Source organism: Fomitopsis serialis (genome assembly GCF_022376445.1).
Source record: "Fomitopsis serialis strain Sig1Antser10 chromosome Unknown B0H18scaffold_89, whole genome shotgun sequence".
Classification (NCBI taxonomy): Eukaryota; Fungi; Basidiomycota; class Agaricomycetes; order Polyporales; family Fomitopsidaceae; genus Fomitopsis; species Fomitopsis serialis.
Window position 1 is genome coordinate 74,186 of NW_025955049.1, and position 26,101 is coordinate 100,286.

General features: G+C 52.9%; 10 protein-coding genes across 10 annotated transcripts; 2 read left to right on the top strand and 8 right to left on the bottom strand.

Annotated features, from left to right (window-relative positions):
- Positions 1–564: 564 nt before the first annotated feature.
- B0H18DRAFT_1031227 (uncharacterized protein) lies at positions 565–1,529 on the bottom strand. The gene is made up of 2 exons (XM_048030063.1): positions 949–1,529; positions 565–881 (listed from the first exon to the last, which is right to left on the bottom strand). Exon 1 carries the CDS (start codon positions 1,308–1,310, stop codon positions 969–971), a length of 342 nt encoding a protein of 113 aa, XP_047888927.1. The 5' UTR covers positions 1,311–1,529; the 3' UTR covers positions 565–881; positions 949–968.
- Positions 1,530–2,010: 481 nt separating this feature from the next.
- B0H18DRAFT_957926 (uncharacterized protein) lies at positions 2,011–2,375 on the bottom strand (the record flags this gene model as incomplete). The annotated part of the gene is made up of 2 exons (XM_048042641.1): positions 2,011–2,228; positions 2,261–2,375. 2 exons carry the CDS (start codon positions 2,373–2,375, stop codon positions 2,011–2,013), a joined length of 333 nt encoding a protein of 110 aa, XP_047888928.1.
- Positions 2,376–3,201: 826 nt separating this feature from the next.
- On the top strand, positions 3,202–4,912 carry B0H18DRAFT_1106933 (uncharacterized protein; the record flags this gene model as incomplete). Its single annotated transcript, XM_048032700.1, has 9 exons — positions 3,202–3,260; positions 3,410–3,534; positions 3,603–3,700; positions 3,770–3,795; positions 3,817–4,035; positions 4,150–4,438; positions 4,601–4,673; positions 4,728–4,849; positions 4,901–4,912. The coding sequence occupies 9 exons, from the start codon at positions 3,202–3,204 to the stop codon at positions 4,910–4,912; spliced, it is 1,023 nt and encodes a 340-aa protein (XP_047888929.1).
- Positions 4,913–7,318: 2,406 nt separating this feature from the next.
- On the bottom strand, positions 7,319–10,276 carry B0H18DRAFT_1086832 (cytochrome P450; the record flags this gene model as incomplete). The annotated part of the gene is made up of 14 exons (XM_048032100.1): positions 7,319–7,357; positions 7,421–7,600; positions 7,655–7,770; positions 7,835–7,890; positions 7,949–8,023; positions 8,152–8,333; positions 8,390–8,469; positions 8,501–8,897; positions 8,948–9,006; positions 9,072–9,203; positions 9,384–9,420; positions 9,469–9,498; positions 9,559–9,629; positions 9,934–10,276. 14 exons carry the CDS (start codon positions 10,274–10,276, stop codon positions 7,319–7,321), a joined length of 1,797 nt encoding a protein of 598 aa, XP_047888930.1.
- Positions 10,277–10,637: 361 nt separating this feature from the next.
- On the bottom strand, positions 10,638–12,683 carry B0H18DRAFT_882771 (acyl-CoA dehydrogenase NM domain-like protein; the record flags this gene model as incomplete). The annotated part of the gene is made up of 7 exons (XM_048040926.1): positions 10,638–11,209; positions 11,266–11,320; positions 11,372–11,888; positions 11,934–12,080; positions 12,132–12,251; positions 12,310–12,508; positions 12,563–12,683. The coding sequence occupies 7 exons, from the start codon at positions 12,681–12,683 to the stop codon at positions 10,638–10,640; spliced, it is 1,731 nt and encodes a 576-aa protein (XP_047888931.1).
- A 747-nt stretch (positions 12,684–13,430) lies between these two features.
- On the top strand, positions 13,431–14,959 carry B0H18DRAFT_667982 (uncharacterized protein). Its single transcript, XM_048039055.1, has 6 exons — positions 13,431–13,481; positions 13,542–13,799; positions 13,855–13,877; positions 13,931–14,052; positions 14,101–14,194; positions 14,248–14,959. The coding sequence occupies exons 2-6, from the start codon at positions 13,690–13,692 to the stop codon at positions 14,811–14,813; spliced, it is 915 nt and encodes a 304-aa protein (XP_047888932.1). The 5' UTR covers positions 13,431–13,481; positions 13,542–13,689; the 3' UTR covers positions 14,814–14,959.
- Positions 14,960–15,094: 135 nt separating this feature from the next.
- On the bottom strand, positions 15,095–16,897 carry B0H18DRAFT_1031255 (NAD-P-binding protein). The gene is made up of 8 exons (XM_048030064.1): positions 16,393–16,897; positions 16,167–16,335; positions 16,094–16,101; positions 15,790–16,039; positions 15,724–15,739; positions 15,558–15,672; positions 15,359–15,498; positions 15,095–15,298 (listed from the first exon to the last, which is right to left on the bottom strand). The coding sequence occupies exons 1-8, from the start codon at positions 16,469–16,471 to the stop codon at positions 15,221–15,223; spliced, it is 855 nt and encodes a 284-aa protein (XP_047888933.1). The 5' UTR covers positions 16,472–16,897; the 3' UTR covers positions 15,095–15,220.
- Positions 16,898–16,920: 23 nt separating this feature from the next.
- Positions 16,921–18,363, bottom strand: B0H18DRAFT_1031256 (uncharacterized protein). The gene is made up of 5 exons (XM_048030065.1): positions 17,927–18,363; positions 17,797–17,874; positions 17,638–17,737; positions 17,535–17,585; positions 16,921–17,480 (listed from the first exon to the last, which is right to left on the bottom strand). The coding sequence occupies exons 1-5, from the start codon at positions 18,129–18,131 to the stop codon at positions 17,120–17,122; spliced, it is 795 nt and encodes a 264-aa protein (XP_047888934.1). The 5' UTR covers positions 18,132–18,363; the 3' UTR covers positions 16,921–17,119.
- Positions 18,364–19,338: 975 nt separating this feature from the next.
- B0H18DRAFT_1031264 (iron permease) lies at positions 19,339–22,169 on the bottom strand. The gene is made up of 12 exons (XM_048030066.1): positions 22,009–22,169; positions 21,729–21,950; positions 21,470–21,668; positions 21,184–21,415; positions 21,032–21,137; positions 20,954–20,971; positions 20,728–20,898; positions 20,498–20,672; positions 20,408–20,448; positions 20,304–20,350; positions 19,888–20,252; positions 19,339–19,837 (listed from the first exon to the last, which is right to left on the bottom strand). Exons 2-12 carry the CDS (start codon positions 21,749–21,751, stop codon positions 19,511–19,513), a joined length of 1,704 nt encoding a protein of 567 aa, XP_047888935.1. The 5' UTR covers positions 21,752–21,950; positions 22,009–22,169; the 3' UTR covers positions 19,339–19,510.
- Positions 22,170–23,035: 866 nt separating this feature from the next.
- Positions 23,036–25,487, bottom strand: B0H18DRAFT_1031271 (cytochrome P450). Its single transcript, XM_048030067.1, has 12 exons — positions 25,438–25,487; positions 25,256–25,382; positions 25,105–25,194; positions 24,730–25,051; positions 24,519–24,673; positions 24,356–24,471; positions 24,177–24,300; positions 24,096–24,109; positions 23,768–24,036; positions 23,586–23,708; positions 23,394–23,537; positions 23,036–23,343 (listed from the first exon to the last, which is right to left on the bottom strand). The coding sequence occupies exons 2-12, from the start codon at positions 25,353–25,355 to the stop codon at positions 23,253–23,255; spliced, it is 1,548 nt and encodes a 515-aa protein (XP_047888936.1). The 5' UTR covers positions 25,356–25,382; positions 25,438–25,487; the 3' UTR covers positions 23,036–23,252.
- Positions 25,488–26,101: the final 614 nt, after the last annotated feature.

Consider the following 26,101-nt stretch of genomic DNA (forward strand, 5'->3'; position numbering starts at 1 on the left):
ATACCAATGCTTAATTGCCTTTGCGTGGCTTGACGCGCTTCACTGCACGTCGCCCGTCCTAGTGGCTGTTGAGAGCTAAGCACTGTAAGACAGGTAAGTCAGGTAAGATTGATACAAAGCCACCAGATGCTGGCAGGTTCATGTATGAATACCTGTGGTTAGCACAAACAGGTCATACATAAATCCCAGAAGTTACAACACACTTTCATGTATGAATGTATGGTTATCACTGCAGCCGGCGCCCCGCTCGGTCCTCCCTACCCGAAAGGGAAGCTGCCCTTTGGGACAGCTACCGCTCGCAGTCGGAGCTTGCGGCAGCAACCGTACTTGCCCTAAATAGGACCTGTCGCGCGCTGGTCCACTTTGGGTGCTGTCACGGCCATCGGGTGATTGCAATCGCGATATGCGATCAGCTCGATCTGACATGGTCTAGGGCTAGGTCGGTACCGCTCCATATATTATTATATAGCCGCGACCCGTTTGCACCGTGCCCGAATAGTCATATTGTGTATGTCGTGCGCCATGACATACGCACTGCATATGTCACACTGCACCGGAATTCTAATCTGATCTTTGTGATGCCAATCATTACTACTACTACATCAAGTCCTTACACGAACAAAAAGCGGCAACCATACCAATTTCGCATGTTTCAGGTCCCGACAAATGAGCAGGCTCTGATCAATGCAGCAGTCGTATACTTCTTAACACTGCACGGATGGATTAGCCCCCGCAGTGGCACTATGCACACATTCTCTAGGTCAATGCCCGTCTTTCTCGTTCGTCCGCTCTTGCCTCGAAAGCTACCGGGTATCCGCTCGCGTTCATTGCGGCCTGGTGACAATGCAGATGAAGAGGTAGTGAGCGTACCTTCAAGAACTCTGCGAGTGCCAGGAGGATGGCACGGATGTTAGGGAAGCAACGGGCACCGAACGGCGAAAGACGCACCATCATAATTGATTCGACCGTCACCGTCTACATCCGCCTCGCGGATTATCTTGTCGACCTTGTTGTCCGACAGCTTCTCGCCTGCGCACCGCCTCCCCACGCAGACGAGCGCACTCACCGTAGTTGGGCGAGCTCCATGGCGGAGATCTAGCCATTGCCGTCCCTGTCGAAGACCTTGGAACCTGCTTGGTCTCCTCCTCGCTTTCCGCGTCACACACTTTGCGTGCCATCATAGTGAGGAACTCGGGGAAGTCGATCGTGCTGTTCCAGGCCGCGTCGACCTCGTTGATCATGTTTGCAGCTCCGCCTCCATCATGATCTGCCCGAGCAAGCGCATCCCTTCGTACCCGATGGCGTGCCATTCGACATGCCCGTCGACGTGCTGTCCGACATATTCGTTGACGAGAGGGTCAGTCTGAGATTGGTAGTAGGTTGGTGCGTACATAGATGACCGGGCCAAGCTTACCCAGTTGTATTCATTCCTGAATATGTCTCGGGGTGTCCACCGTTGTCTTCCGCACAGAAATGAACGAGAAAGCGGGACGGTAGAGTCACAGTAGCGTGCGGAAGTGAGGCGAGCCTTGCGGGCGCCCGTAAACTCAACATTTGTGTCTATTTGTTTTCTGACCAGATTTGGCAACCCCGATGTGCTCGGGCTGTTCCTGACCAATCAGAACGCGTTTAACGGTCCTACTTAGGCCTGCAACATACGTGTGATTCGCGTTCTGACCGTTTTGCACTATGTATGCACGTCCTGTATGCTGCAATAGGTAAGAAAGGCATGCTGAAAGGCATTTATCGAATATGTATGACAGATGAGATGGTGTACAACACAAACATTAATCTCGTCTACAGTAGGTCGGATGTGTACCTACAATAGCGTCGTTGTCTATCAATTCTCTTTGACTTTACAATTGGTTGAGCACTGGGTTCTTAGAATTGTCGGGGGTTTTGATACAGTATGAGTCCACCATTAGATTCTGAACACCACTACGTTGCTACAGTACATTGCTAAGGTTTTTATTGTGATGGAATTACATGCTTAGGTGCAACTTCCGCGGTTCATACCCGTACCCTACCCGGGTTTGCCACCGGTGTTGGCGGTAAACCACGGGTGATGTACTGTCGGTGTCGGGTCTGCGGCAGGTCCGGACTTCTCGACGCGCCCACACCCGCGCCCGCGCCCTCACGGTCAGCGCGTGTTGCGCACGCCCTGGCCCTGCCCACCATCTCCGTCTGCCACCTTTCGCCCACACGCACGGTCCGTTCGTCGGCCGTGTCTGCGCGTTGGGCATTCGCCCAGCGCGCTCACGGTTGGCGTGTGCGGAGTCGCCTGGTCGCTCGGCCGCTTGCCCTGTGTGCACGAGGGCCATTCGTCGACCATGTTTGCGTGGTGAGCATTCGCTCTCCACGCTCACGGTCGGCATGTTTGCGCGCCCCGGCCCTGTCCGACATCTCCGTCGCTGGTCTTTTGTTCACGCATGCGTGCCAGCAGGTTCCGTTCGTCCGCCGTGCTTGCTAGCTATTCGCCCTTCTCGCCGCGCCCTGTGCCCACCCATTCGTCTGCTCGTCCGTTCACCCACCCGCCTGCTCGCCCGTCCACTTGCTCGCCCGTCCGCTTTCCTGTCTGTCCGGCTGTCAGCCCACCCACCCGCCTGTCTGCTCACCTGTTTGTCTGCTCACCTGTTTGCCTGCTCGCCCGCCTGCCCGTTCACCTACTTGTCCACCTGCTCACCCGGCCGGTCAATTTTCCACGCTTTCGTTGATCGTGTCTGCGCACTTTCCGTTTGTTGATCATATTTGCACGCAGGGCGGATGCCCTGCGTGCTCGCAGTCGGCGTGTGGGTTATGCTCCACGTCGCCGCATCCTGCGCCCAAGGTCAGCTCACTTACTCCCGTGTGTCTGCACTCACCGCTCGATTCCAGCCCTCCTCTCATGTACCTGTTGTCTTGCGTGCTGTGCTCGAACGACGAGGGTGGCCCGGGGTGGTGGGGGTCGGAAAGAAAAGCGGGCGGAAGCGCTCGCCACCTTGCAGGCTTGACCGAAACTGACACCACGTGACCATCCCAGCGGGACGGCGCACTCCGCAGGAGATCGTATGTACCTGATCTCAGATGCTGACCCCGATGTCTGTCCATATGGGGCAGCTTCGCATCGCGCGCCAGTGGTGCCACCCCGCTGCGGATGAAGGGACCGGGCTGCCCCGGCGTCGCTGCTATATCGGGTAACGACCGACGGCGCCTCGTTCATACATGACGGCGCCTCGCTTTTACATGAGCGAGTGGCAGCTCATGTATGAAAACAGCTGCAGGTAAGTACTGGAGTTTATGTATGATCACTCCGTGCTCACTACAAGGATCTTATACAAACTTATGCCTATATGGCCTGACAAAGCCAGCGAAAGCCATCTAAGATTGCCGAAGCAAGATGTAGTTTTCCTGATGTACATACGTACTTCAGGTTGAATTGCCTCAGGCTCTCGGGCGCGGGTGGGCGTCCATCTAGTTTAGGCGCGACACGTTGTTCATCACTGTCCCAGTTAACGGTGATGCAGGGGTCTACGATGCAGAAGCTGACGCTGGGCCGTCAGCGAGCTGCGATCACTTTCCGAGGGCCGTCGGAACGCTTCACGTCGACATCGTGCTGTGAATAGCTAAACAACCCGGGAGTGGCACTCTCACCTTGACTCTCCTCAGCGACCTCTTTGGAACTGGCAGCTACTTTAAGTATGGGAGTTACGTTCAGCGCTGGGTCAGCATCTTGCAAGCTCGGAGGTGAACTTATGACCCAGCTCGGCGTTGTGAATGAGTCGGGAATCAGACGCTACACCTCGAAACGGGCGAATCGTGCGTCTAACGTGGCGATAGCAGCTACGGGATACGACGTTCGATACGTGGGGAGACATGCAAGCCAGGCGTCGGACAGCTGAGGGGAAAACCTGTGCGGAACGTGCTGTCACGGCTTTGTCAGCAGGAGACAGGTTCTGTCGCCGCGGTCCTCCACCTTGCCTCCACCCACTGTCAAGATGAGTCGAGCGCGCATGCGGTATCGGCCGGTGGCTCGATGGACCCCCTCCCTCCTTCGAAGTGAGATCCACGTATCAAGTGACCACGTCCAGCGCGCCGCCCCCGACATTGGGCCTTCGCACGAGGCTACAGTGCAGCCATTCCGAGACACTACTAGGCTCCTCTCCCGTGCAGCCGCTGTCTGCTTGCTTTGCCATCTGTCATCGATTCATCGGTCACTGGCGTGTATCTTATAAACATGATATCCGACTCGGAGTCTCTCATTTCCCCCCTTTCTGCGCGAGGCTCCCGCTACTCTCCCCCGCGGAGCAATGCGCCATCTGTTGCGTCCTCCGCGGCGTCGTCCACGCTCAGTGTCGCGACTAACAACACGACCACGCCGTCAACGCCCGCAAGCACCGTCTCCAAAAGCCGGAGCGTCGGGAGTCCCGACGCTCCGGCTTCTTCAGCCGGTTCACGGGCGGTTTGACTGCGTCGGCGTCGTTGAGCCTCAGCTCAAGCATGACGTCGCTCTCGAGACCTGTGTCTACGCCGAGTGTGGCTCCGTCGACGAGCTCATCCTGTCAGGGACTCCACTGACTGAGCCCTATAACGCCTCGTTTATGAAGAAGACCAATCAATCAAGTACTGGGTCATACCCGACGTCCATCTCACAACTCTTCGCAAGTCGGCTGGTAATGACGACAAGAAAATGCACGGTACGTCTTCCTTCCGGGCTCCTATTCATTATGTACTGATATTGTGCCATAGAGTCTTTAGATCTATCCTCGACAATGATAGGGCCTCACATGGCAATAATCCCGCTGCGATCAACGTTGTTCCCGAAGAGGAAGTAGTAGATGAACAGCAGCAACAACGGATCTCCTGTGTGGCAGTGCGTAGTAGTCCTTGTTCTACTAGAGCTCTGCGTCACGCGTGTATCCAGGGTCAATTGTAGATTTCATTGCGCCGTACCAATAAAGTGTTATTCGAACTGTTCAGTGTAGTGTGGGCTGCGTATTAATTTTGAACCGTTATGCAATTGGATACTGTCATCGTGATCGTGAATGGGTGCTTGAATGCTGTCTGCGACGCAAAAGCCTCACGCACAATGCCTGCGTGCTGCTGACATCAATATGGCTTACACCGAGGTACTATGTTCACGCATGTCAAAAACACGCGCACCCCACCTCGTAGGCAGGTGGGATACCACCTGTCTGCCACGTATGGCTGTCGACACGGTGGGGCCATTTCCTCCTTTTCGTGGCCACCATGTGTCGTCAGCGCGTCTCAGGTGGCAGGTCCATGTATTTCGCGGGCCGCACTCACGTGGACTCCATGTGCCAGCCAACTCGAGGTGTAGAGATGATGACAGTGACGTCTGAGTCTGCAAAAAGTCGGGGAGCCTAGTACTAGTAGTAGGGGCAGCACTCCTTCATCACGTGCCTCGCACAGATCGTAATCTGTCTTCGCCACGTCATTACTTATAGCGAGTATAGCATAAGCTAGAAAGAGCACGAAGTACCAGAAGGTGAGGGGAAACCGTACACAGCACATGAGTATGCTGAACAGTACAAATCTAGGGCACCGCGTGTCCGTGTTCCTCCAACTTGACAGTGACAAGCATCACCAGCCAGAGCGTCGCAGAAGTGAGACGGCCCGGTTTTAAGTTTTATAAACGACGAAGTACTCAGTACACTCAGTACTTGTCGAGCAAGAATTCAGACACGGTAGCTGTTTTTCCGCGCCGTGGCGGGTTCAGCTAGCAGCGCCCGACAACACCACCGGCGACGCAACATATTCTTTCCTCTCTAGCCTCTCCTTCGCCACGGCGCTTCTCTATCTGTTTCAGGCAACTCTCATCTCCAAGCTGGTGGCGTCTACTTGTACTCGACAGCTCACAGCTCTAGCCACACCCAACAAAGCCGCGTGACTCAGGACTTGCACGATGCAAGTGCAAGTCCAGCGCCGAGCGAGAAGATCCCAAATGCGGCGAACACGGAGAGAAGAGGACGCGGAGAGAACGCAACAGGAGAGGAGGAGGAAGGATGCGGGGCAAGTAGAGGGAAAGGGCACGCAGGCTTGAATTTCAAAGGTATGCCCACCCACCTTGCCGCTGCCTCTCACTTGCCCGCATCAGCGCGAGTATCGACGAGCACCGAGTTTGTCGTGCGCGTTGCTGACCACGAGAGCGGCATGCTCGCGCTACGGGGCGACCTCTATGCTGTACCCCTTACCAACATGGTGACACATCAAATGCTCAATGTTGCACGTCTGGCGTGTTCAACCGTTCCTTGGCCGACCGTCTTGCAGTAGGCTCGAGAGGTGAATATAAGCGCTCGATGGACGTACCCACCTCGCCATTTCCATTGTCCATGTCCACGCCAACATGTGCATCAACGAACATGGATTCGCCGTGCGCGCTATTGGCCATGAAGGTGGTGTACCCGCACCCTGGGATGACCCAAAAGTTGTACCCTCTCCTACGCACGGCGGACGCGCAGCACCACACTTCTCCGTACATTCACGACCGAATGTCTTGCAGACAATACATTTAAATCACTGCTTGATGTACGCGCAACCGGGGAGTACAGCACTAAGTACGCCAGGCGTACGTACGGGCGTGCCCGGCGTGTTACACGATCCACATCCGCGCACGACGAGACCTCTTCGTGTTCCTACGTAACTTCGCGATGGTGAACCGTGCGCACAATTCGAAATTCAATATCGGTCTTTCCAGGTATGGGGAGTAACTGTCGGTGGCGCAGTCCTCCAAACTCAGCTGCAGAGCCGCTTTCCGTCAGCGTTCCCCTCTCCAGTTTCCGGAGGGTACGGCGTTCGCGTGCACCACCATTCCCATCATCTCGGACCTATTTAGGCCAGTTCGAGTCGCATTCGCGGACAGCCTCAGGGTCGTCTGGAAGGTCCCCGCCGTGGGCATGTCAGGGGTCGGGCTAGCCTCTTGATCTAAGCGCTTACTCTACACACTGCCGTGGACGATCACTGGACTTCGCAGCAGCATCCAAATAACCAGGAGAGCTTGAGCACTACAACGACGGCGATATAGAAGCCTGCGTACTGAAACGACTACACTACTGGACACAACAGTCGTTACGTTAACTGGATCGTCGTTTCGTCTTGCTAGTTACTACCCATTCAAGGCGATTGAGCGATAGCTCCGACTTGTTCTGACCTGCCTTCGCTCGACAGTGTCCATATATTGCGCTCGGGGCACATTTATAACAGGTATTCTGGTATGTGCCGAACGCTCGTAAATCCGCTCGTAGAGATATCTTGTCACCAGAGACTACTTATCACAGAACGGTGGGGACCAGATACTAAGCAGACGATAATCAATCCGATCTCAGTCTGCTGCTTCCTTCATCTTCACCCACAAACCTCCCTGTCGAGGCAATACAATTTTTTGCTAAATGCGGCTTGCCGAAGACGAGCGAAAGCCACTCACGTTTACGTATAAGGTCAGATGCACTTTCGGCCATATCTTCTCGATGGCTTTCCTACCCCATGCGTCGGACCACGCTTCGGGTGGCAGAGATCCGGGCGGTTGAGATCTCAGGTCGAGTCTCATCGTATCGAAGCGCTGCAGGAGCTTGATAAGAAAGAACGAGATTTCGTTGTACGCGAACTAAAGCATATTCGATTAGTCTCCGTGGCGTTTAGAAACAAAGAAATGACCAACCTGTTGTCCGAGACAAATACGGGGCCCTGCGTTGAAAGGTAGGAAGATGAATGGATTCGGGACCAGATACTTATGCAGCCGTTCATCCAGAAAACGGTCGGGATCGAATTCCATGGCTGAACAGTAACCCAGACAGTCAGCCTTCCCTGAGAATAATGTGAAAGAATACCGTAAGCGCACCGTCAGGTCCCCAGTACTCTGTGTTTCGGTGCATGACGAATGGATAATACGACACACTGCTCAGCCACAACTGGTTGGTGATAATACGTACACCATGGCACAGCTGCTACTCACGGTGTTCCAGGTGCAACATAGAACGGCTTGCCCTTGGGATCCGGATTTGGCAAGAATGTTTCCTTGACTGCATACCTGTGATATAATCAGTTTAGTGATGGCAACGTCACGAGCAATATAGGACATACCGCATATTGAAAGGGCTATGAGAATGAGCTAATGTCAGTAAACTGCATCTTCCGCTATGTATTCATGGCACCTACACTGCCGGGAATAGACGCAGAGTCTCATTAATGACGGCGCGTAGGTACTTCATTTCTTTGATGTCCTCATACGTGGGGCGACCAAGTCGTCCGACCTTCGCGAGGATCTCAGAGCGCAGACGGGCCAACGCAGCCGGATGTTCACAAAGGAGATACACAGCGAATGTAAGTGTCGACGCTGTCTGTACGAGCAAGGTATTGGGTCAGCGGATTTCCGACTTATCACGTAAGTACATACCGTGTCACGTCCAGCCAAGAGTATGTTCAGCACCTCATCATGAAGAACGACGGGATCAGGGAATAGAACGGAGATAAGAACTCGAGTAGAGAGTAGAGAATGGGGGCACACCAGATGTGTAGCGCACGAGGTGATCCAGGAACGTCTCCTCGTCATCTACATTTGCGCTTTCCTCTCCTTCAGATGACTTCATATCCCTTTTCCTCAGCGCATCCTGCACAATCGGCTCGAGGAATTGGTCTACGACCTGCATATGTTTCGTGCTCTTGTTCTCGAACGCTTCGAAAAGCGGCCAAATCCAACCACGCCAAGCTCTCTCTGAGCAGACGTGTTCTGCTTCCTGAAACGCGGTAGCAAATCTCTGAGCAATGGTCGCCCGTGCACTTGCATGGTTGGGAGGTCCTATCGCGACAGAGGCGAGAGTGGGCAGCGGCGACTGCAATGATCTAACGCAGGACCCGAATAGGAACTCACTCGCAGCGTCGAGTGTGAATCGCGAAACGAGATCCTGATGGGATGCGCATCAGTCTACCATCATACTCGCCTCCCAGAACTGACCTGGAAGTCAACAGCAGTGCCCGCATCGAACCTTTGGTTCATTTTAGAGATTGCCAGCTCTGGGATATGGTAACCAGATATCGCGTCAAGGCATTTATCTGCAGAGTTGAGCATTCGCGCGCACCTGCATGTCTATCGAATATATCAAAATGGCTGATTCTGTCCTTACTGAAGAACGGCCGTGTCATAGAACGGTGAAACCTGAATAATGCGTGAGTCGATGTTATGACGATGACGTACCACAGACTTGATGAACCTACTTCCACATCTCACCTGGGCCGGTGTATGAATGTCAGCGGAATCTCTGCGAGAGGCACGGTCTCACCGTCGGTGTTGAAGACACCTCTACCCAACACAGGGCTCATGAAGCCGGAAAAGGTTTCGCCTGTCACGGTTTTGTCAGCTGACGGCTGAAATGGTTCTTACACCTACTGACCTTTCACATAACTATCGAAATCTGTCGCGAGAACCGTCTTCACATAACATCAGATATGGGGTTCAAAGTATGAACGCAAACCTGCCTTCATGACATCGGGGTCGCATGTTATATACTGGGCATAACAATACATCAGTACTACTGGCCACGATTGACGACAATGGTACTTATTAACCATCATGTCCCAGAGGATATTCGTCTGTACCACAGATCCGTGCCTCATGAACCGAGGCCATGCGAAATCGCCTATAAATATACATTCAGGTTAGCCTGAGTCAGAAATCAACTGCGAAGACTCGGAGAGAAGAGCAAGGGCTGCATCCGCATAGTCAAGTACGCTGCACGCACGTCGCACGATGAAATGAGCTGGAAATGAGAAACGAGCTGAGATCGAATCACTACGCTAGCTGAGAGTCAGACCCACATGACCGCCATTATAAAATCGGGACACAGTCGTCGATGCAAAATCATCATGCAATCACAATATGAAGCTCATCTCCACGACGGTGTGGTTGCCGTGAATAACCATATGGGAGATTGTACCACACACCAGGGTAACCTTGATTCAGGCTATCCACCATCTCCTGCATGACGTCGAAGTGCCCTGGTAGCTTGCCATCCCATCTCGGAGGAAGGGTAGCACCAGAACGGCTGAGAGCATGATGTATGGACCGATAACGTTGGTGGATGCGAGCGGCGATGAAGAACGGTGCAGCGGCCAACGTGAGTGCCCAGACGAGGGAAGTAGGTAAATAGTTTTGCCACGTCAAGATCACGAAGACGACCGTAGGAGGTATAATGACCGATGTCGAGTTCTGAAGAAGGAAGAGGACTCCCGGGTCAGATGAGCCATTGAGTACGCTGAAGGATGCAGGGACACTGCGAGAGCGCATGCCGAAGTTCGAGCAAGACCACTTGACTAAATAGCACGATTCCCTGAGCGCTGACATGGACATCCCATCATCCAGCGGGCAGTGAACTAGCGACTAGTGACCAATAATGCTGCATCTACTTATAGACGGACCATCGGCATGTGTCGAGTGGCAGGGTCCTGGCAAACCGGCGTCTGGCTCATTTGACTCTCGACAGAATACTCTAGTAACCTAACATAGTACTCCTTGTCACAGAATCCCCCGGGACAACGGTGTCTAATGCCCAGCCTACATAGTATCAAAGTCGATTAGACACGTTATTTCCCACCTGCGGCACTAAGCTGTTGATGTCTGCAAACACCACGATGCACCCCATATGTATCTAAGCCGTCACAGCTAGTACCGTACTAGTAGTCGCCATCTCGGGTAGCCCATCATTTATGAGAGGTCCAGCGCCGGCATGTACCAACGTCTCCGTATCTCCAAAAGTCGGCAAGGTGCTCATGTAGTGAGACCACTTCTCGTCGGAAATCATGGGGGCTGAGATGTATGGCTCAATATCCATACGTTCGAGGAGTTCCTGAAGCTGCGGGAACACTGCGTCGACGGCGTCATTCTCCATGGCGCGCTGCTCGGCCCTTGACATGCCAAGTTTCTCTACATACCACGCAGCATCGATTTTGACGCAGCTGGCAACGTATAGGTCGATAAGGCAAATATCGACGCCAGCGGAAACAGCGGCATCATACGCCATGCGATGACCAATAGCCTGCACGAGGTTGAGACATTCGGGAAGGATCAACCTGTCGAAGTCGGGACTTCTGTGGGTCCTCATGACTGCGAGCTGTTCTCGCATTTCTTCGAATAGACCAGCCTCGTGCTTGGCCAGAAGGCTGGATGGATCGCCAGCGTCAGGTACAGCGTAACGCCGCAGAAGTAATTCCGTTGCGAAACCTATGGCGGAAACGTCGATCAGCTAATGAAGTGCAGTAGGATACGTTGATACTGACGGATGGAAATCCCTAGGAGGTCGCCTTCGGCAATAGCCGTACCTCGCATGTCTGCCTACACAAATTGTCAGTCTGCATGAAACTTAGTAGAGGACGTAGGACATACATGCATCGCGGTCAACTGATTCACCTCAAAGAGACCCTGCGCTCCGCATCGGTCACCAAGAGTCAGATGCGCTGCTTGTGCATGCTGAATCATGACGACCTTCAGGATCGACGCGATGGCGTGGCGAACGCGATAGTCAAGATGGACGTCGCGGAAGAGCAGCACCATCTTGTTGTGTAGGGCCTGCATCACAAAGGATTGAGCCACCGCGGTAACGATAGGTATCTTCTGCGTTCTGAAGTCCATTATGGGCTTCCGTTGACCTTCATTGTTAACAACTGTGCGGCGAATGCTGTATTTGGCGGCTATGAATGATGCGACTTGTAGCGCAGGCACCCCGAGAGACCCGATGGCGATTGTCCCTATGGCGACCCTGGATATGTTGTGGAAGAATGACATCTTCGGATTGATTGGCCGGTCTACGCTGCCGAGGAGCGCACTGTAAGGCAGGCGCACATGATTGAAATAGGTGAGGGAGTGGTTCATAGGCCGAGATCCACCACGTTGAGGAAGCACTCTGTGAAGGATTAGACAAGTCATTAACATCCAACGGAAAACTTACTTGCAAACGATGCCTTTGTTCATATCCTTACCATTATGGATGTGAACAAGAAAGGGTTTCACTCCGCGGTCTTCACCTTCGATCAAGGCGCGAGCAAACACAATTGCGACACAGGGCATGCCCATGGGAGCCGTCGGTGGCATGTATCTATTGCAACAATCAGAAGTGCGAAAATTAACAAGACATCCTATGAAGTACTTCGCAGCACGCTCGCTCGGTGTGTGTAGTTCGAAGTCACCGTTCGGTAGTAAGGTAGCGGTCGTCTCGAGGTGGAAGGCATCCAGGCCATGACCGACCTCAGTCAAGCAGTATTGCCCTCTGCCGCATTGACAGTTCAGTTTTGTAGGATCTCGTCAATGAAGGTGCGAGCACTTACGAGACGTTGAACTCCAAGACCTGCTGCAAGATATCTGCCACATCGGACCGGCCCTTAGCGAACATTGCCAGTGTTCCTCCACAGCAGTTGTACTGAAGCGTGTTTAGAGTACCAGCGGCGCCATCCATACTCCAAATTGGGTCGGTATGAAGCTGCCAGAATCTCGGAGACAAGAGCAACAGGTCCTGGGTTGTCAGCGCTGGAGATAGACTCGTGAGCAGCAAATCGAGGAAACCGGTATACTTGCACGTACCATACGCCTTCCCAATTGCTTTGGCTCGTTCATATGTAACCTGGATGCGGTCTGAAAGAGAGAGCCCTTCTGGGTGCAATTGGAAGAGAGGACTTTTAGCGAGGTCACGGGTGGGATGCATAATGATCAGTCCCGAGTCGTGCTCACAGACGCAGGGCAATAAACGGCTACAGTATCCCACAAAGCCGATCTCATATATATGAGTTCCGACCCATGATGCGTGAACATAGTGTACCGTGGTAGCAGATGAAAGTCAGTATCACAAGAGACGAGAGACGTCCATACCAATTTGCGCCACGCTGAGGCTTGAGAGTCTCCGGAGGTCTACTGTTGCAGAACAATCAGAACGCTGATACTTACTACGAAGTATCACAGAAATCATAATTATATCAACAGGACGGTGACAAACCGGTCAAAGGCAACTAGACAAGTACTGGCATAGCCCGGACGGGCCGGGACGGCGCCTTCAGGGCCTGACGTTGATCATCAGCTTGAACGCATCACGTGCTGAGAGGGAGGAGAGGAGGAATGTGGACAGAACGACGTTGAAACGTTGATGATGATAGATCGAAGCGTCGAGTTCTTCCTCCTCCTTGGAGGACGGGATTTCTATCCATTCGATGTCCACGCGTCCTGGGCGGCTGTCCTCTCACAGCCAACTGAGCCATGATGCGATGGCGCTCATCTCAAATCGTGCGAATTCGGCAGAAGATGACACGTACGTGCTGCATGCCAACTTGGACATAGCATACACCGCCTGGGCTCTGTACCTATCCTCTACCCTCGTGTCCAACAATACGGGCCGTCATAATTTCAAACCGCCTTCAATCAGTCACTGTCAACGATTAGTTGCGATCCTCCGAACACGACTTGTCGGGGCACAGCGTGGACGCATCCCACACGAGGCACCGCCCAACTCGTACGTTCAATCGCTGGTCGAAGAGGTTCTCTGATGTAACTGACTCACGAATATGTATAGGATGAAAGATTGATTTTTTTGAGTTTGGCGGAGTCCAGGGGGTCTCCAGTGTCAGGGACTAGTGAACACTGTGCATAAGAACAAGACCACGCCTTCGAGGCGCACACCATTTGTCTCCTGCCCTTTTTTGCCAAGGAGCGTAAGGACCATGACCTCTTCTGTACAGGATGCGACGACGCCCCGACTACGTGAATTGAATTCATACGTCCAACTGCTCGAAGCGCCTCCTTCACAGACACCTGACCCTTTTCATCCTTCGTAAGTGCTGATACTATCCGGCTCAAACTCTGTGTGGCTCAATACATGACCATAGAGTCATTCTGTTGTTCGGATGGCGTGAGATCACATCGCTCTACGTCGGTGAACGACCTTCTCATCGAAGATGTTAGTGCAGGCACGGTTACCATACCTTCAAAAATATATTGATTCTCTGCGGAAGTGCTTCCCTACGTCGACCATCGTCGTCATCAGGGCTTACACATCTTGGTACTTCACTCCGGACCGGTGGCTGGTATGTCGTTCTTGCCGTGTCTTGCACTCATTACTGACGGCCCGGCAGGAGAAAGGCATATCACCTGTGGTCGATATTATCAGACGTGAAATGAGTGGTACAGTGAAATTTAGGGGCGTACTTGTCCATGTACTCTCCAATGGTAAGCGTAATGATTGACATTGTCGAATGATTGACTCACCTTGAGACTCGCAGGTGGCGCCCTGCAGCTCATCAGCGTGCACAACGCCCTCGCCAAAGTGTCCAGCACGGGCATGCAAGATGCATCTCATCGACGACCACCGACCGCACTTGTGCTCGACTCCTGCCCGGCATCGCACGAGCTCGAGTCAGCGATCCAATCCTGGGCTCCAAGTCACCCTATTCTTCACTACCTTTCCATCCCGCCCATATCCATTGTGTACACGGCGTTCAGCATACTCAATGGTCTTTCCGGGCACCCGCCTCTCTTCCAAGGATTGCGCAGCTTTCTCAACACCCCGAATCTGCTACCATCAATCACCGAACCCGATCATCCGGGTGCGACGCCCCGTGTGTATATCTACTCCGATGTAGACCTTGTCACCACGGCAAACGACATCGAAACCCACTGCGCGAACGCAGTATCACAGGGCTTCGATGTAACGCTCGAACAGTTTTCTGGTTCTCAGCACGTCGCACATGCGAAGTCAGATCCAGACAGGTACTGGAGAGTCGTACGCACGGTCTGGAAGAAGGCGCTCCGAAGCAGTGGAAATGGACAAGTTCTCTCGTCGCTGTAAAGCTTTCCGCCGCCGGTTTACCCATAGTGATCCTGTACGAGACACCGAATAACAAATACGTAAATATCAGCTAGCTGCATGGCCTGTTTGCATGTATCGACTCACAGTGTTGCTAAGTACGTCTTCAACGATGCTACAGGGCCCAGACCTTGCGTGAGGGCTGAATAAGTGGTGAAGAAAGGCGCTTCGTGCCTTACCACGCAGCCACAGGCTGGTCCCGTATGAAGTGTAGCCCAAAGGGCGTAGGCGCAATGGTCGGTGTTCTCGAGACAACACCTCGCACGCGTGAATGCCATTTGGCATTAAGTACTCGAAGTGGAACACCCTGATAATTCTGCAATCGTACGGAACATTGTCTCTGAGAAGTAACACGCCGGTAGTACTACTACATTCGTGTTCAATCGTGATTACACAGTCTTTGCCTTGCCTTCCTTCACCATCGCCGAAAATTCAGAGAGACCGAACTTCTGCATGAATATGAAGTTCTACAGCTCCGACTCGCCTCAGCAATCCTGTACGCGATATGAGGTTACGGAAACACGTACGAATGCTCGCTGACCAAAGAACGTATCAACAAACCAGCAAAAGAATGAATGTGTTCCAACCCAAAGCCAGTTTCGTGGAGAGGGCTTGATTACCTGAGACACTACTTCACGAGCGTAGTCTTCAGGAGGCATGGCGTCCACTATAGTCAAAGATTTTAGTGAACATATCCTGGGTTTCGGTAGACATAAGACAACGCACTCATAATTGGCTTGACTCTCTTCTCCTGGTAAAGTTCCTCGTACGGTTCGTACATGGATCCAACCGGAAGTGTGTGCGGTTTGACAATGTTGGTCTTCACGCTTCCCGACATTACCTAGGAACTAGTGAGTATTGGCATGAGCTGCACCGAGTACATAAACGTCACTGTGACGACTTTGACGCTGAACTGATGTCAAAACTCAATTCGCCTGATACTCAGCGTAGCACTGACCCGAATGGCGCCAGCTCCAAGCGCAGCGTGTTTGAAAGCGATACGATCGCCGCTTTGGTCGCGTTGTAAATAGCGCAAAATGGCAGCGGCATGACGGCGCCGATGCTGGCGATGTTGACGATACGACCGTCTCCCGATGCAATGAGGAGGTGTACGAATTCCTGAACCATACAGACCGGCCCAAATAAATTGGCCTCGAAGATAGCACGCGCCTCTGACATGGGCATGTCGATCACTGGAATAAGGGCAGCTAGGACGATATGTCAGAATGAGTATATGCTGCTCAAACATGACTTCGTCTTACATTGTCCCCTGCGAACGGTCACGCTCTCTGGTGAGCAGTGTACAGAGGTCGTAGGTACATGGAATTCACTCACGCGTTATTGACCAGGATGTCCAATGTTCCGCCAGTGCTGGCGGAAACCTGATCGCGCGCCTTCCGCACAGAATTTTCATCTGTAACATCCAAGGCAAGTGTAACCGCTCCTTCCGTCGCTAGGTCCCCCATGGATTCAACATGACGAGCCGTTGCGAAGACACGGTATCCTAGTCCGAGCTTCAGCCTTCCCTTGTGAGCAATGATGATACAATTGTAATACGGACCTTTCGCCAAGAACTCGCGCGCAAGTGCGTGTCCACTGCCTCCAACGGTGCACCCGGTGATAAGGACAGACTTAGGCATTATCGAGACGATACCGAGCTCAAGGACCGTGAAGGTGAGTGGGGATTCTGTTCTTCAAGTGTTTGCCTGTATCCCTGAGGTGCCGTGGCTGCTTCTTGCGGGCGAGACCGGTGGGCTTTGAGGCGTGCAATGGAAGCCTGTTACCAGCAATCAGTTAATCAGGAATGCCTGTGCTGCACGCACAGCGGGCGTCTTTTGAACTTCCTTCAAGCATTACATGCGTTCACATGCATGTGAACTAACTCGCGCCGCTGACAGGGCGTGGCCGCCCGAGTTGGCGTGTCATGCATCCCTGTTTCCATCTCAAGCCGTCGGTGATAACAGTGACTAGTCACGAACCTTAGGCCACTCCGTGGAACCCGAAAGACTGGCCGATGATCGATGTGACCGCCCTGGGATGACCGGAACATTACCCACGTAAAGGAGCTCGTACATCTGTCGTTGACACCGGCGTGCGGTATTTCACCACATTCATGGCCGTCTTGAGATGCCAAGGAAAGTGACACATGTAGTAACTAGGCTTCTTGATGTCGATGGGCGTAGAGGCTTCAAGGTTCTGTAGCTGACTGTGTCTCCCGAGTCCACCGGTGCCACAGTATCGGTAGTCACTCGAAAAAGTCAGAACCTTGATGGACTGCTATTGCATATTCAACTGTACCGTGTACGTACAGTATGAGTCCGCAGAAACATAGAACCGTAGCTCGAGCCCCTTGCTAACTTAGAAGGCCACTCAGTACACTGCCATGTTCGTGCTGTGCATGAGGCAGTGACGAATACGGTCGGCCACGCGAAGCGAGTAGCATTAATGCCCTGCGTCTGTGTGCGAGAATGAGCGAGTAAGCAGGCGCGATCAATGGTCTCTTCGTCGACATGTCTGCTCCCAGTCGCGTGCCATGCGAATGCGAACAAGATTAGCGAATGAATGTGCATAGCATCGAATGGTTGGTGTTCTGCAGTTCTGTGCTTGTGTTCCTGGCCGAACAGTAGACGTAGACGGTGGCGCCAAAGGCTGTTGTACAAAGAGGCCCTAAGACCGCCGTTGCGGCAGCAGCGGTACACTCACAATTTACCCAAAGATGTCATCACTACCGCCAACCTCCTCGCATCGCATCGCCTACACAATCAGATGAGGAATTGCACGCGAAAGAGTGGTCTAAAGGACTTACTTGAGCAGGTAGGCATCTGTCGTCTGACATCGTCTGAGCAGCGCTTCCAGTGGCTGGTGCTTCTCGAGTCCGACTCGATGTTGCGAGACCTGAGGAATGCCTGCCAAGACTCTATAGCACTTGACAGATTGAGAGAGGTTTGGACCAAAGAGACCTCACCTGCTCTATGCCCGAATGCCGGCACCGCCGCGCTGTGAGATCGCTTGTGGGGGCTGTATGCTGGCGAGAGAAGTTGTGCTAATACATAGTTGTTTCAATTGCGTCGGACACGACAGTATCACCCACTTACATACGGTGTTCTCCATCGTGTGGGACTCATCGCCTCCTGTGATAGACGGTCTGCATGCAGCCGAGCGCGTCTTGGAGTTACAGGGTTGGGTCCCGACGTGGGCATTTCGTGTTGTTGTTGTGTGGGCATCCTTACAAGGCCTGAGATTTGAGAGACGAATAAAATAGGAAACTACAGGGGACGGCTGCGTTTGCACGCAGCGCATTCGGCCTGTGTGCTCGTAGTCGGCGAGTGTCGTGTTTCCGTGCCCCGGCCGCAGACCTGTCGACTCGCCCGCCGTCTTGCACTTGTCTCGCCCATCCTATTCCCATGCGTGCCGTCCGTTCGTCGGTCGCGTTTGCGTGCTCGGCATTTGCCCTGCACGCTCGCGGTCGCCGTGCGTCGTCGCCCGTTTGTGTACCCGCCAGCCAACCAGGCCGCTCAACCGCCGATCTGCTCACCTGCTCGCCCTCCCGCCTGCCCGTCCGTTCGTGCGCCAGCTCGCTCGCCCTAACGTCCACCCGCTCGCACCTCCTCGTCCTCGCCCCTACGCTTGTCGCTCGTTCATCGGCCGCGTCTGCGCGCAGGGCATTGGCCCTGCGTACTCGTGGCTGCCGTGCGTGTTGTGCTGGATGTCGCCGTTCCCTATGTCTGCAGTCAGCTGGCCCGCCTGTGTGTATTTGCACTCACCGTCGAGTCCTTTCGCTCATACCGTGACGCCTGCCGTCTGTCCGTCCTTCGCGCACGCGCACGCCGCCCATTCCTCCGCCACGTCCCGAGTCCATGTGCTTGATTGTGTAACCGCCGTGGCGAGCCAGACGTGGGTGGTCAAAATACGGATGTGACCGCGCGCATGTGAGTCCCGCTGGGGACGATAGGGCGCGGGGCGCGTCACGCGGGCCGAACCTCGGTAGCGCTCGGGAGTCAGCATTTCCCTGTTCGAGTTGAGGAGCACCTCAAAGGCGGGGGATGATTCTCTAAGTAATAACGGATAGATGGCGGGCATTATTGAGCCCTAAAGCACGACCATACTAATTTTCAGCTCCCTCACACAAATGGATGAGGTCGATCTGAGCCATTGCGTAGTGTGCTTAGGCGCTCAATATTCAATCAGGCTCGGGCCCCCCTCCTGGAGTCCCTCCTCCTCCTCGGTCTGTCCGTTAGCTGAGCCAATGAAATCTCGTCTTTGTCTATCCGTTGTGTATCGCCAATGCGAACTTCCACGCCCCTTATAGAGTAGATACGGTAGCTCACATGCCTGCAGTCCTCTTTCACGTTGCTTTCAACATACATAAGTAGTAGCAGTACTACCATAGTAGAAAACAATCTTCCCTGGCTCGAACCGACGCGATCTTGGTGGGCTGTGTATTTCCCTAAGTGAACAGTTGTGGAACCGAATACTTCGCTGCTTCCAGTCACAATGAGAAGGCTCAGGCTCGTATACGTTGCAACACTCAAAACATATACCATGCTCGGAAGACTATTATGACATGTTGTGGGCCTGAGACTTGTAAGCTATACACCCTCGCTCCTCACTCTACTGTGTCCCTGCCGGTGAACGTCTACGTAAGCCATGCCGTCGAACCTTTCTTGTTCGTAATAGAATCAATCTTTACTGTCGGGAGCCCCCTTTCCACGGTCCTCCAAACCCCACTTCTCGTCCATTGACGTCCGCATTGGCACCTCCCGCATCAGGAGGCATGTCAGCAGTCCGAGTCCTGATATTCCGATCATGACGTGCCATATCGTAGACGTGCTCCGCGCAAAAGCCGCGCGTACTTCCGTCTTGAGTGGCTCGGCCAACTTCGGTACCTCGGGGATAATGACATAAGTAAGCTGAGTGCCGTGTGGGAGGGAAGCGATGAAAGCCTTCGGAAGGCGCGACTGGAGTGTATTCTGCAGAATTGTTCCACCCATGACAGTCCCCCAGCTCTGAAAAGCCCATGAGTCGCCGACCTGATAAGAGATCACCTAGCTCTCACCTGCGCAAAGACACGAGTAAAGGTGAAAAAGGCGAGCGCGTGGGCGTTATTGGAGAAAGGTAGCGGCGCAAGAATCGGAAACTGTGTTCCGATCCAAATGATGCCCACTCCCGCACCTAGGAAGATTTGATATCCGATGATTCTTGCTGTTGTGCTGTTCTCGTCAAGCGTCGACAAGAGCCCGAACCCGGCTATAGTGATAATCCATCCGATGTAGTTCTGCGGGCAGTAACGTCTCATTACTTGCGCAGAGACGCCCATGAGTATCGCGAAGGGCGGGATCGTGAATGCAACGCCAAACATGTATAATCCCGATCGAACTGGTGAGGCGAGTTTCGATGCTTGAAAGTATACTGGTAGATAGTCTAAAATGGTATGGTCAGTTATGAGCGCAGACACTACAGGTGAACACGCACATATAAGGGCCATAGCCGCTATTCCATGGAAGAACGTGCCGAGATATCTTTTGTATTGGACCCTCGTCAGTATAGTTCTCAGCGCAATATCCGCACCGCCGTACCCGCTGAGAGTGGTCCTATTCTTGAGTATGAAGGCCGGGATCTGAGGGCTGCATTAGCGCAGCACTTGAAAGATGTCGCAACGTGAATACCGTAGGCTCTTCGATAGACTTCAAATATAACTCCATGATGAAGAAGAGGACAAGTCCGACTGCGCCGAGACAAAGCGGGACCAAGACGTGAGCCGAGGGCCAAGGATAGCGGACTCCCGCCCATGTAAGTGCCATCATCACTGAAACGGTGCTCGAGATCACGACGGCGAGCCCCCTGCACCATGCTCTATAAGGCTATACATTGGAAGAATAGAAGAATCATCACTCACAGCCAGTCCATTCGTGCGATCTTGTTGCGCAAGGTGTCCCGAGGGCTGTGACCGTGAAGAAACACAGACACCAACACAAACGCGATGCCGCAGAGTGGAAGGTTCAAGAAGAACAGCCATCGCCACGCTCCAGACCCAGAGAATGCGCCGCCAATCGGGGGGCCGACAGCGCTGTGCGAACGTATACACAAAGAGCGTCGTTACGCTGACGAGTGAGGTTGCTTACCTTGCTAACGCCCATACTCTGTCATACCACAAGCGATCGTTTAGTAAGAGCCTGTATCGTATCCACAAGTGCGCTTACGACGCGGTTATAGCATAGAACTTCCCTCGCTCTGGCAGGGGAATGAGGTCCGCATAAATGATCTCTGTGACGGCTATGCATCCTCCGCCACCCAATCCTTGTACGACTGGAAACTGAGGTCAGCTCCGAATAGACCAAGTTATGATGCATACGTCTGCCAGCAATGAACATCGCCATGTTTTGAGCCGCGCCGCAGAGTGCCGATCCTAGCGCAAAGAGAAGTATGAAACCTAGGATGATAGGCTTTCGGCCGAAGACAGATACCAGCCCGCCCACTGTAGGGAGGATGGCTGTGGAAGCAATGGCATATGCGCTTCCGGCCCAAATGAAGTCGGATCCATGCAGATGGGAGGTGATAGTTGGCAAGGCGGTGGATACGGCTGTCTGTAGCTCAGTGTCAGCATGAAAACCCAGAAAGATATCGAGCGCGTCACGAACTAGGTCTAACGCAGACGGCAAGTCCACCATGAGATTACCTGCGAAGACCATCCAAAATGCGAAACCACGTTTGAAGGCGACGGCATCACGCTCGCCCTCTGTAGGGCTCAGCCGACCGCGAGAGGTCTGATCAGCGGGAAGCTCTTCGAGAGCTAATTGAGAGCCTGAGTCTGCCACAAGGCTAGCTGCAGATTTCGGTCTGCCACAATCCCGAGGGACACATTAGCCAATGCAAAGCATACCGGAAGGCTGGACGTACATCTGCACTAGCGAAGACACCATGATTGATAAGACAGCGAGTACTGTAAAGAAAGACGTGAGTATACCGTGGAGTCCAACTTATGTCCTATATACGGAGCCTGTACTAGTGCACATCTATTCTCTTCGTGACGAACATTGGCGAGATGCCAAGGCTCGTGCCCGCATCATGCGCGGGACATCCGAGCAGTCACGCAGCTACTAGCACTTTGTGACCCTGCTTCTGAGGTTCCGCAACGATCCAATTACCATCTATCACCCGACAGTGTCTAGCAACTCACCGTACGTCGCGGACACCACCTGGTGTCAGTACAGGCCATGTTTAGCTCGTTGTGCCGACGTCTACGGGCTGTCATAAGCTTCCCACTTGGCTTTCTATTCGCATGGAACACGATCAGGAAGTTGAGCATCTACTTCAGGAAACCTCAATCGCTCGCCACTAAATTTAGATCTCGTGCTCACCAAACTTGGAACACATTGCGATGTCTTACCTATTCGCCCGTGGAAAGCGGGACGCAAGAGCTTTCCAAACGAGCATCACAACCCTTTGCCGCTGAAATAGTGATCGGAGAGTCCGAGGTGACGAGAAGATAGGAACATGTACACGAAGATTTGATCGTCTTCTGTGACAGTGGGACGGGGATGAGGAAGGGTATGGGGACCCTACGACAGGATGTTCCCTCGAGACCAGTGCAGCAGAGATGCATCCTAAAGACAGTGCATCCAATTGATGTCCATAGATGGATCCGAGCATGCACACACAACGCCCAGTTCATCAGGTCACTGTCAGTGTCAAAACCGCCGGCCGCCGGAGCCATGAGGTAGGCTACAGCACGGAATGGAAGAGGCATGTTCCGCCTTCAACTCCTTGAGTCTGTTGACATCTGCTTGATATATACCGACTCGTTGACAATTTGACTGCAGAGAACGTTGTGATTGCTCACCGGAAGCATGCCATAATGAGTAGGCTAGAGTTCTACGAACTCCCACTGCCATGCCTGCTCTCAGGTGATCCGTGGACAGCGCTCATAGCTAATACGTAATGCGCAGACCATCGAGAGTGCGGATAAGTCCTTTATTTGTGAAGCCAGATATCGAAGACCCCGGTCGACGTGAACGAACGAAGGTGAGGCGGCCCAGAATGTCTACGCTCAGGCTGGTGAGCGCCCATATGCCTTATACGGAAGGTGGCAAATATTGTACTTACTTACCGGCGGAACTGAATTGAACGTCGTCTGTGGCGTCCTCTCTAGAAGGCTCTCGTGCCACCGAACAGGGCTAGTGCCGTCAAAATTGACCAGCTCACGGTTGCCTGGAAGATGATGGACATTGCTCCGTAATTATGAGATGATCTTAAAATATATACAATTGCGGCGCTCTCCTCGGGTGACCCGGCCCATGTTGAACTACCAAATCTTCCAAGGTACTCGACGTACATTCTTCAATGTCGAAACAGCCGCGATATCGTGTTTCAATAGATATAAGCGTAGACAACACACGATACAATGAACTTTGAATGAGAATCTCAGCAACTCGAAGAAGACAGCAGTTGAGATATCATGTCCACCGTAGCCTTTGAACGTGGCTTGAGAACGCATTTGAAAGGCTTCGGATGCCTGGGGACAGCTCGTCAGACCTCATTGTATAGTGAGAGAAAGACACGCACGAGATATGTTCATCGGTGAAATCTACCGGTTCTGTGATCGTGTGACCATGATCGTCCGTCGGATGAGAGATATCGAAAACGGCAAGGATATGTGTAACAGCAATGAAGAAAGCCGACTCTGCCACGCTCAGACCCGGGCATCGTCTAAGAATAGGTGAGATTATGACAGGATAGGGGAAAGGTTCGGTGTACCTTCTGCCGTATCCAAAGGAATAGTCCCGAGGGTCTGCTGTGCAGCCTGCACCTTCGGGGAGGAATCTCTCAGGCCAGAACTTCTCAGGCTGGGAAAACACCTTCGCATTGTGCATGAACGCCCTTCAGCGTAAACTAGGTTTGAGTAGGAGCTATGACGTGCAACAGCGTGATAGACTGACCAAGTATTAGCCATAATCCAGCTCCCCTTAGGGATACGAAATCCTCTATATTCGTCGTCCACAACAGTCGTGTGGGGCGCTAAGGGCGTGATCGGTCTGAACCGATGGACCTCCTTGATTAGAGCCTCGATGTACGGCAAACAGGCCCGATCTTCGATACGTGTGAGACGGTCATGGCCGATAACGGAATCCAATTCCGCCTGTGCTTTCCGTTGTACATCCGGGTAGAGAGCCATCATGAGGAGGAACGATGAGTTGATTGCCACGGACTGCAAATGATTAATTCATTGATTTATTAGTTCAGTCGTACCTTGATTCGTGAACATACCGTGTCGGTCCCCCCTAGTTGGTCAATAACATGACAAATTGAATGTTAGCTTACGTCGAGCGGGGTTGACATGCGACTTACCAGAGTAGATGCTCGCAGATGTCCACTTCAGGAACTCATCATCTCCAGGACTGAGAGAGTGGCCAAGCTCCGCCTGAATGAGCTCAATGGTGTCACTCACAAAAGAGCTGATGCCGTTCGCGATCTAGAATATTACAAAAACTTGAGTGCACGCAGGCGCAATCCAGTGAAGAACTCACAGCTGCGTTCTTGGCATACATGTACGGTGCAGCCGCAAACTCATGTGTGATAATGCGAGCAGTGCGTGCCCATCTCTTGAAACCGGCACCGGGGAACCAAGCCGGTATATAACGAACTATGACATGTCAGATGTGTCCCACGGCCAAGGGCCAGAAGGCGTACGCATGGGAAACGAATCGACAAGCCATCTTCCAGGCTTCGATGCCTTGGCTGTGAGTCGTGCGAGTTCCTCTGCCAGTGTCACAAAGTGGTCCTCCCCAGGACCTTGTGAAACGTCATAACCATATGCGACTCGCATGGTAAAGGCCGCGGCAGACCTGCGAGTGATGTGATTATATCATTCAGTGCACGAAAAATACGAGTTGATAATTACCGCTTCAAATGAGCCATGAAATCATCCGGTGTTTTGAGCAACGCAGCAATAAGCTTGTACGAGACTGCATATTGTATCTCCCAGTATTCAGCCTGGCGACGATGCTCGAATGCCGTCCGGAGAAGTCTTCGGTGCTTCTTGAGGTCTTCTCCGTACGGATGAAAGAGGACGGCGCTGTTTTTTCCCACCAGTTCACCTGCCATAACCGATCGAGGTCTGTCGCTGTAACGAGAGCCACGCCGGTCAAACAGTTCGAGGGCGTCCACAACTGAGTTGAGGATCAAGAATTCCCGTCCGAAGACATGCATGTAGATGATGTCTCCTATAGCACGTTCAGTCTAAAGAGGCACTCTATGAACACATCGATATACTGACCATAGCTGTCCGAAAGTGACGCAAGGGACGCTGCGATGTTGCGGCGTGGAAACTGCATGATGTTCCCAGCAAATGGAATTGGCCACGGTCCTTGTCGTAAATGAGTCATACGACCGTCACAATGGTGTTCAATGCGACTGGCTGCACTCACCTGGAGGTAAATTCGTACGAATTGGGGAGCGCATGTAGCACAGTGCGACCACGGAGGCAAGCGCCAAGACGATGGCCACGTAGGTCGACTCAGAGCTCATTGGTAGCTATCCCTGAGAAGAAGATTGCTAGACGGTCTTCAGAGCCTGGATTTATAAAGCATCCAAGATACAGCAATCTTACCGTTCCGGGGAGGTCAGAGAGTACGTTTTGGTCCTCACAGCATCTCACTCACCAAATCATCCTTGAAGAAGGGGGCAACTCACAGCTTCACTCGTCTAGATCTTCATGGACTCCATACAGAGACATATCTGTCATCAGTATCATGACCAGCATGCGATTTGACGTCGGGCATCGCAGCTCAGCGCTCAGCGCTCTATCGTCTTAGAATGGTAATAGTCAGAGCGCACCTTAGTCCTCCGAGATGGTGCCTCAGTCATACAATCATCAGGATCATAATGGAATCCACCCACAGCTTCATCCGTATGTCCTCAGTATCATGGCTAGCATGTGGTTCGATGACGGGCATGAGCGGCCGTCATCGTTTCACTGTCGTCTGCAGATGCCAGTGGTCATGATAAGTAGATGTCACATTGAGCTTCCGAGGCTAGTGATCGGTGGCAACATAAGAACTACCTTTGGCAGCCTTTTACATCGTGTCAGCACGACGAGAAGCACGCGGCTTCTGGTTGTGTCTGGGCCCATGGCCGTGAAAGCGAATTCCATGGTCGTATGTAACGCACAGGCGGTTTGCGAATCCTATTACTTGGGAGGAATATGCAAAAAATGGGACCTAGATAGAAACCGAGGCGATAACTAGTATTGCCCACACGCTGGGAGGAGGATG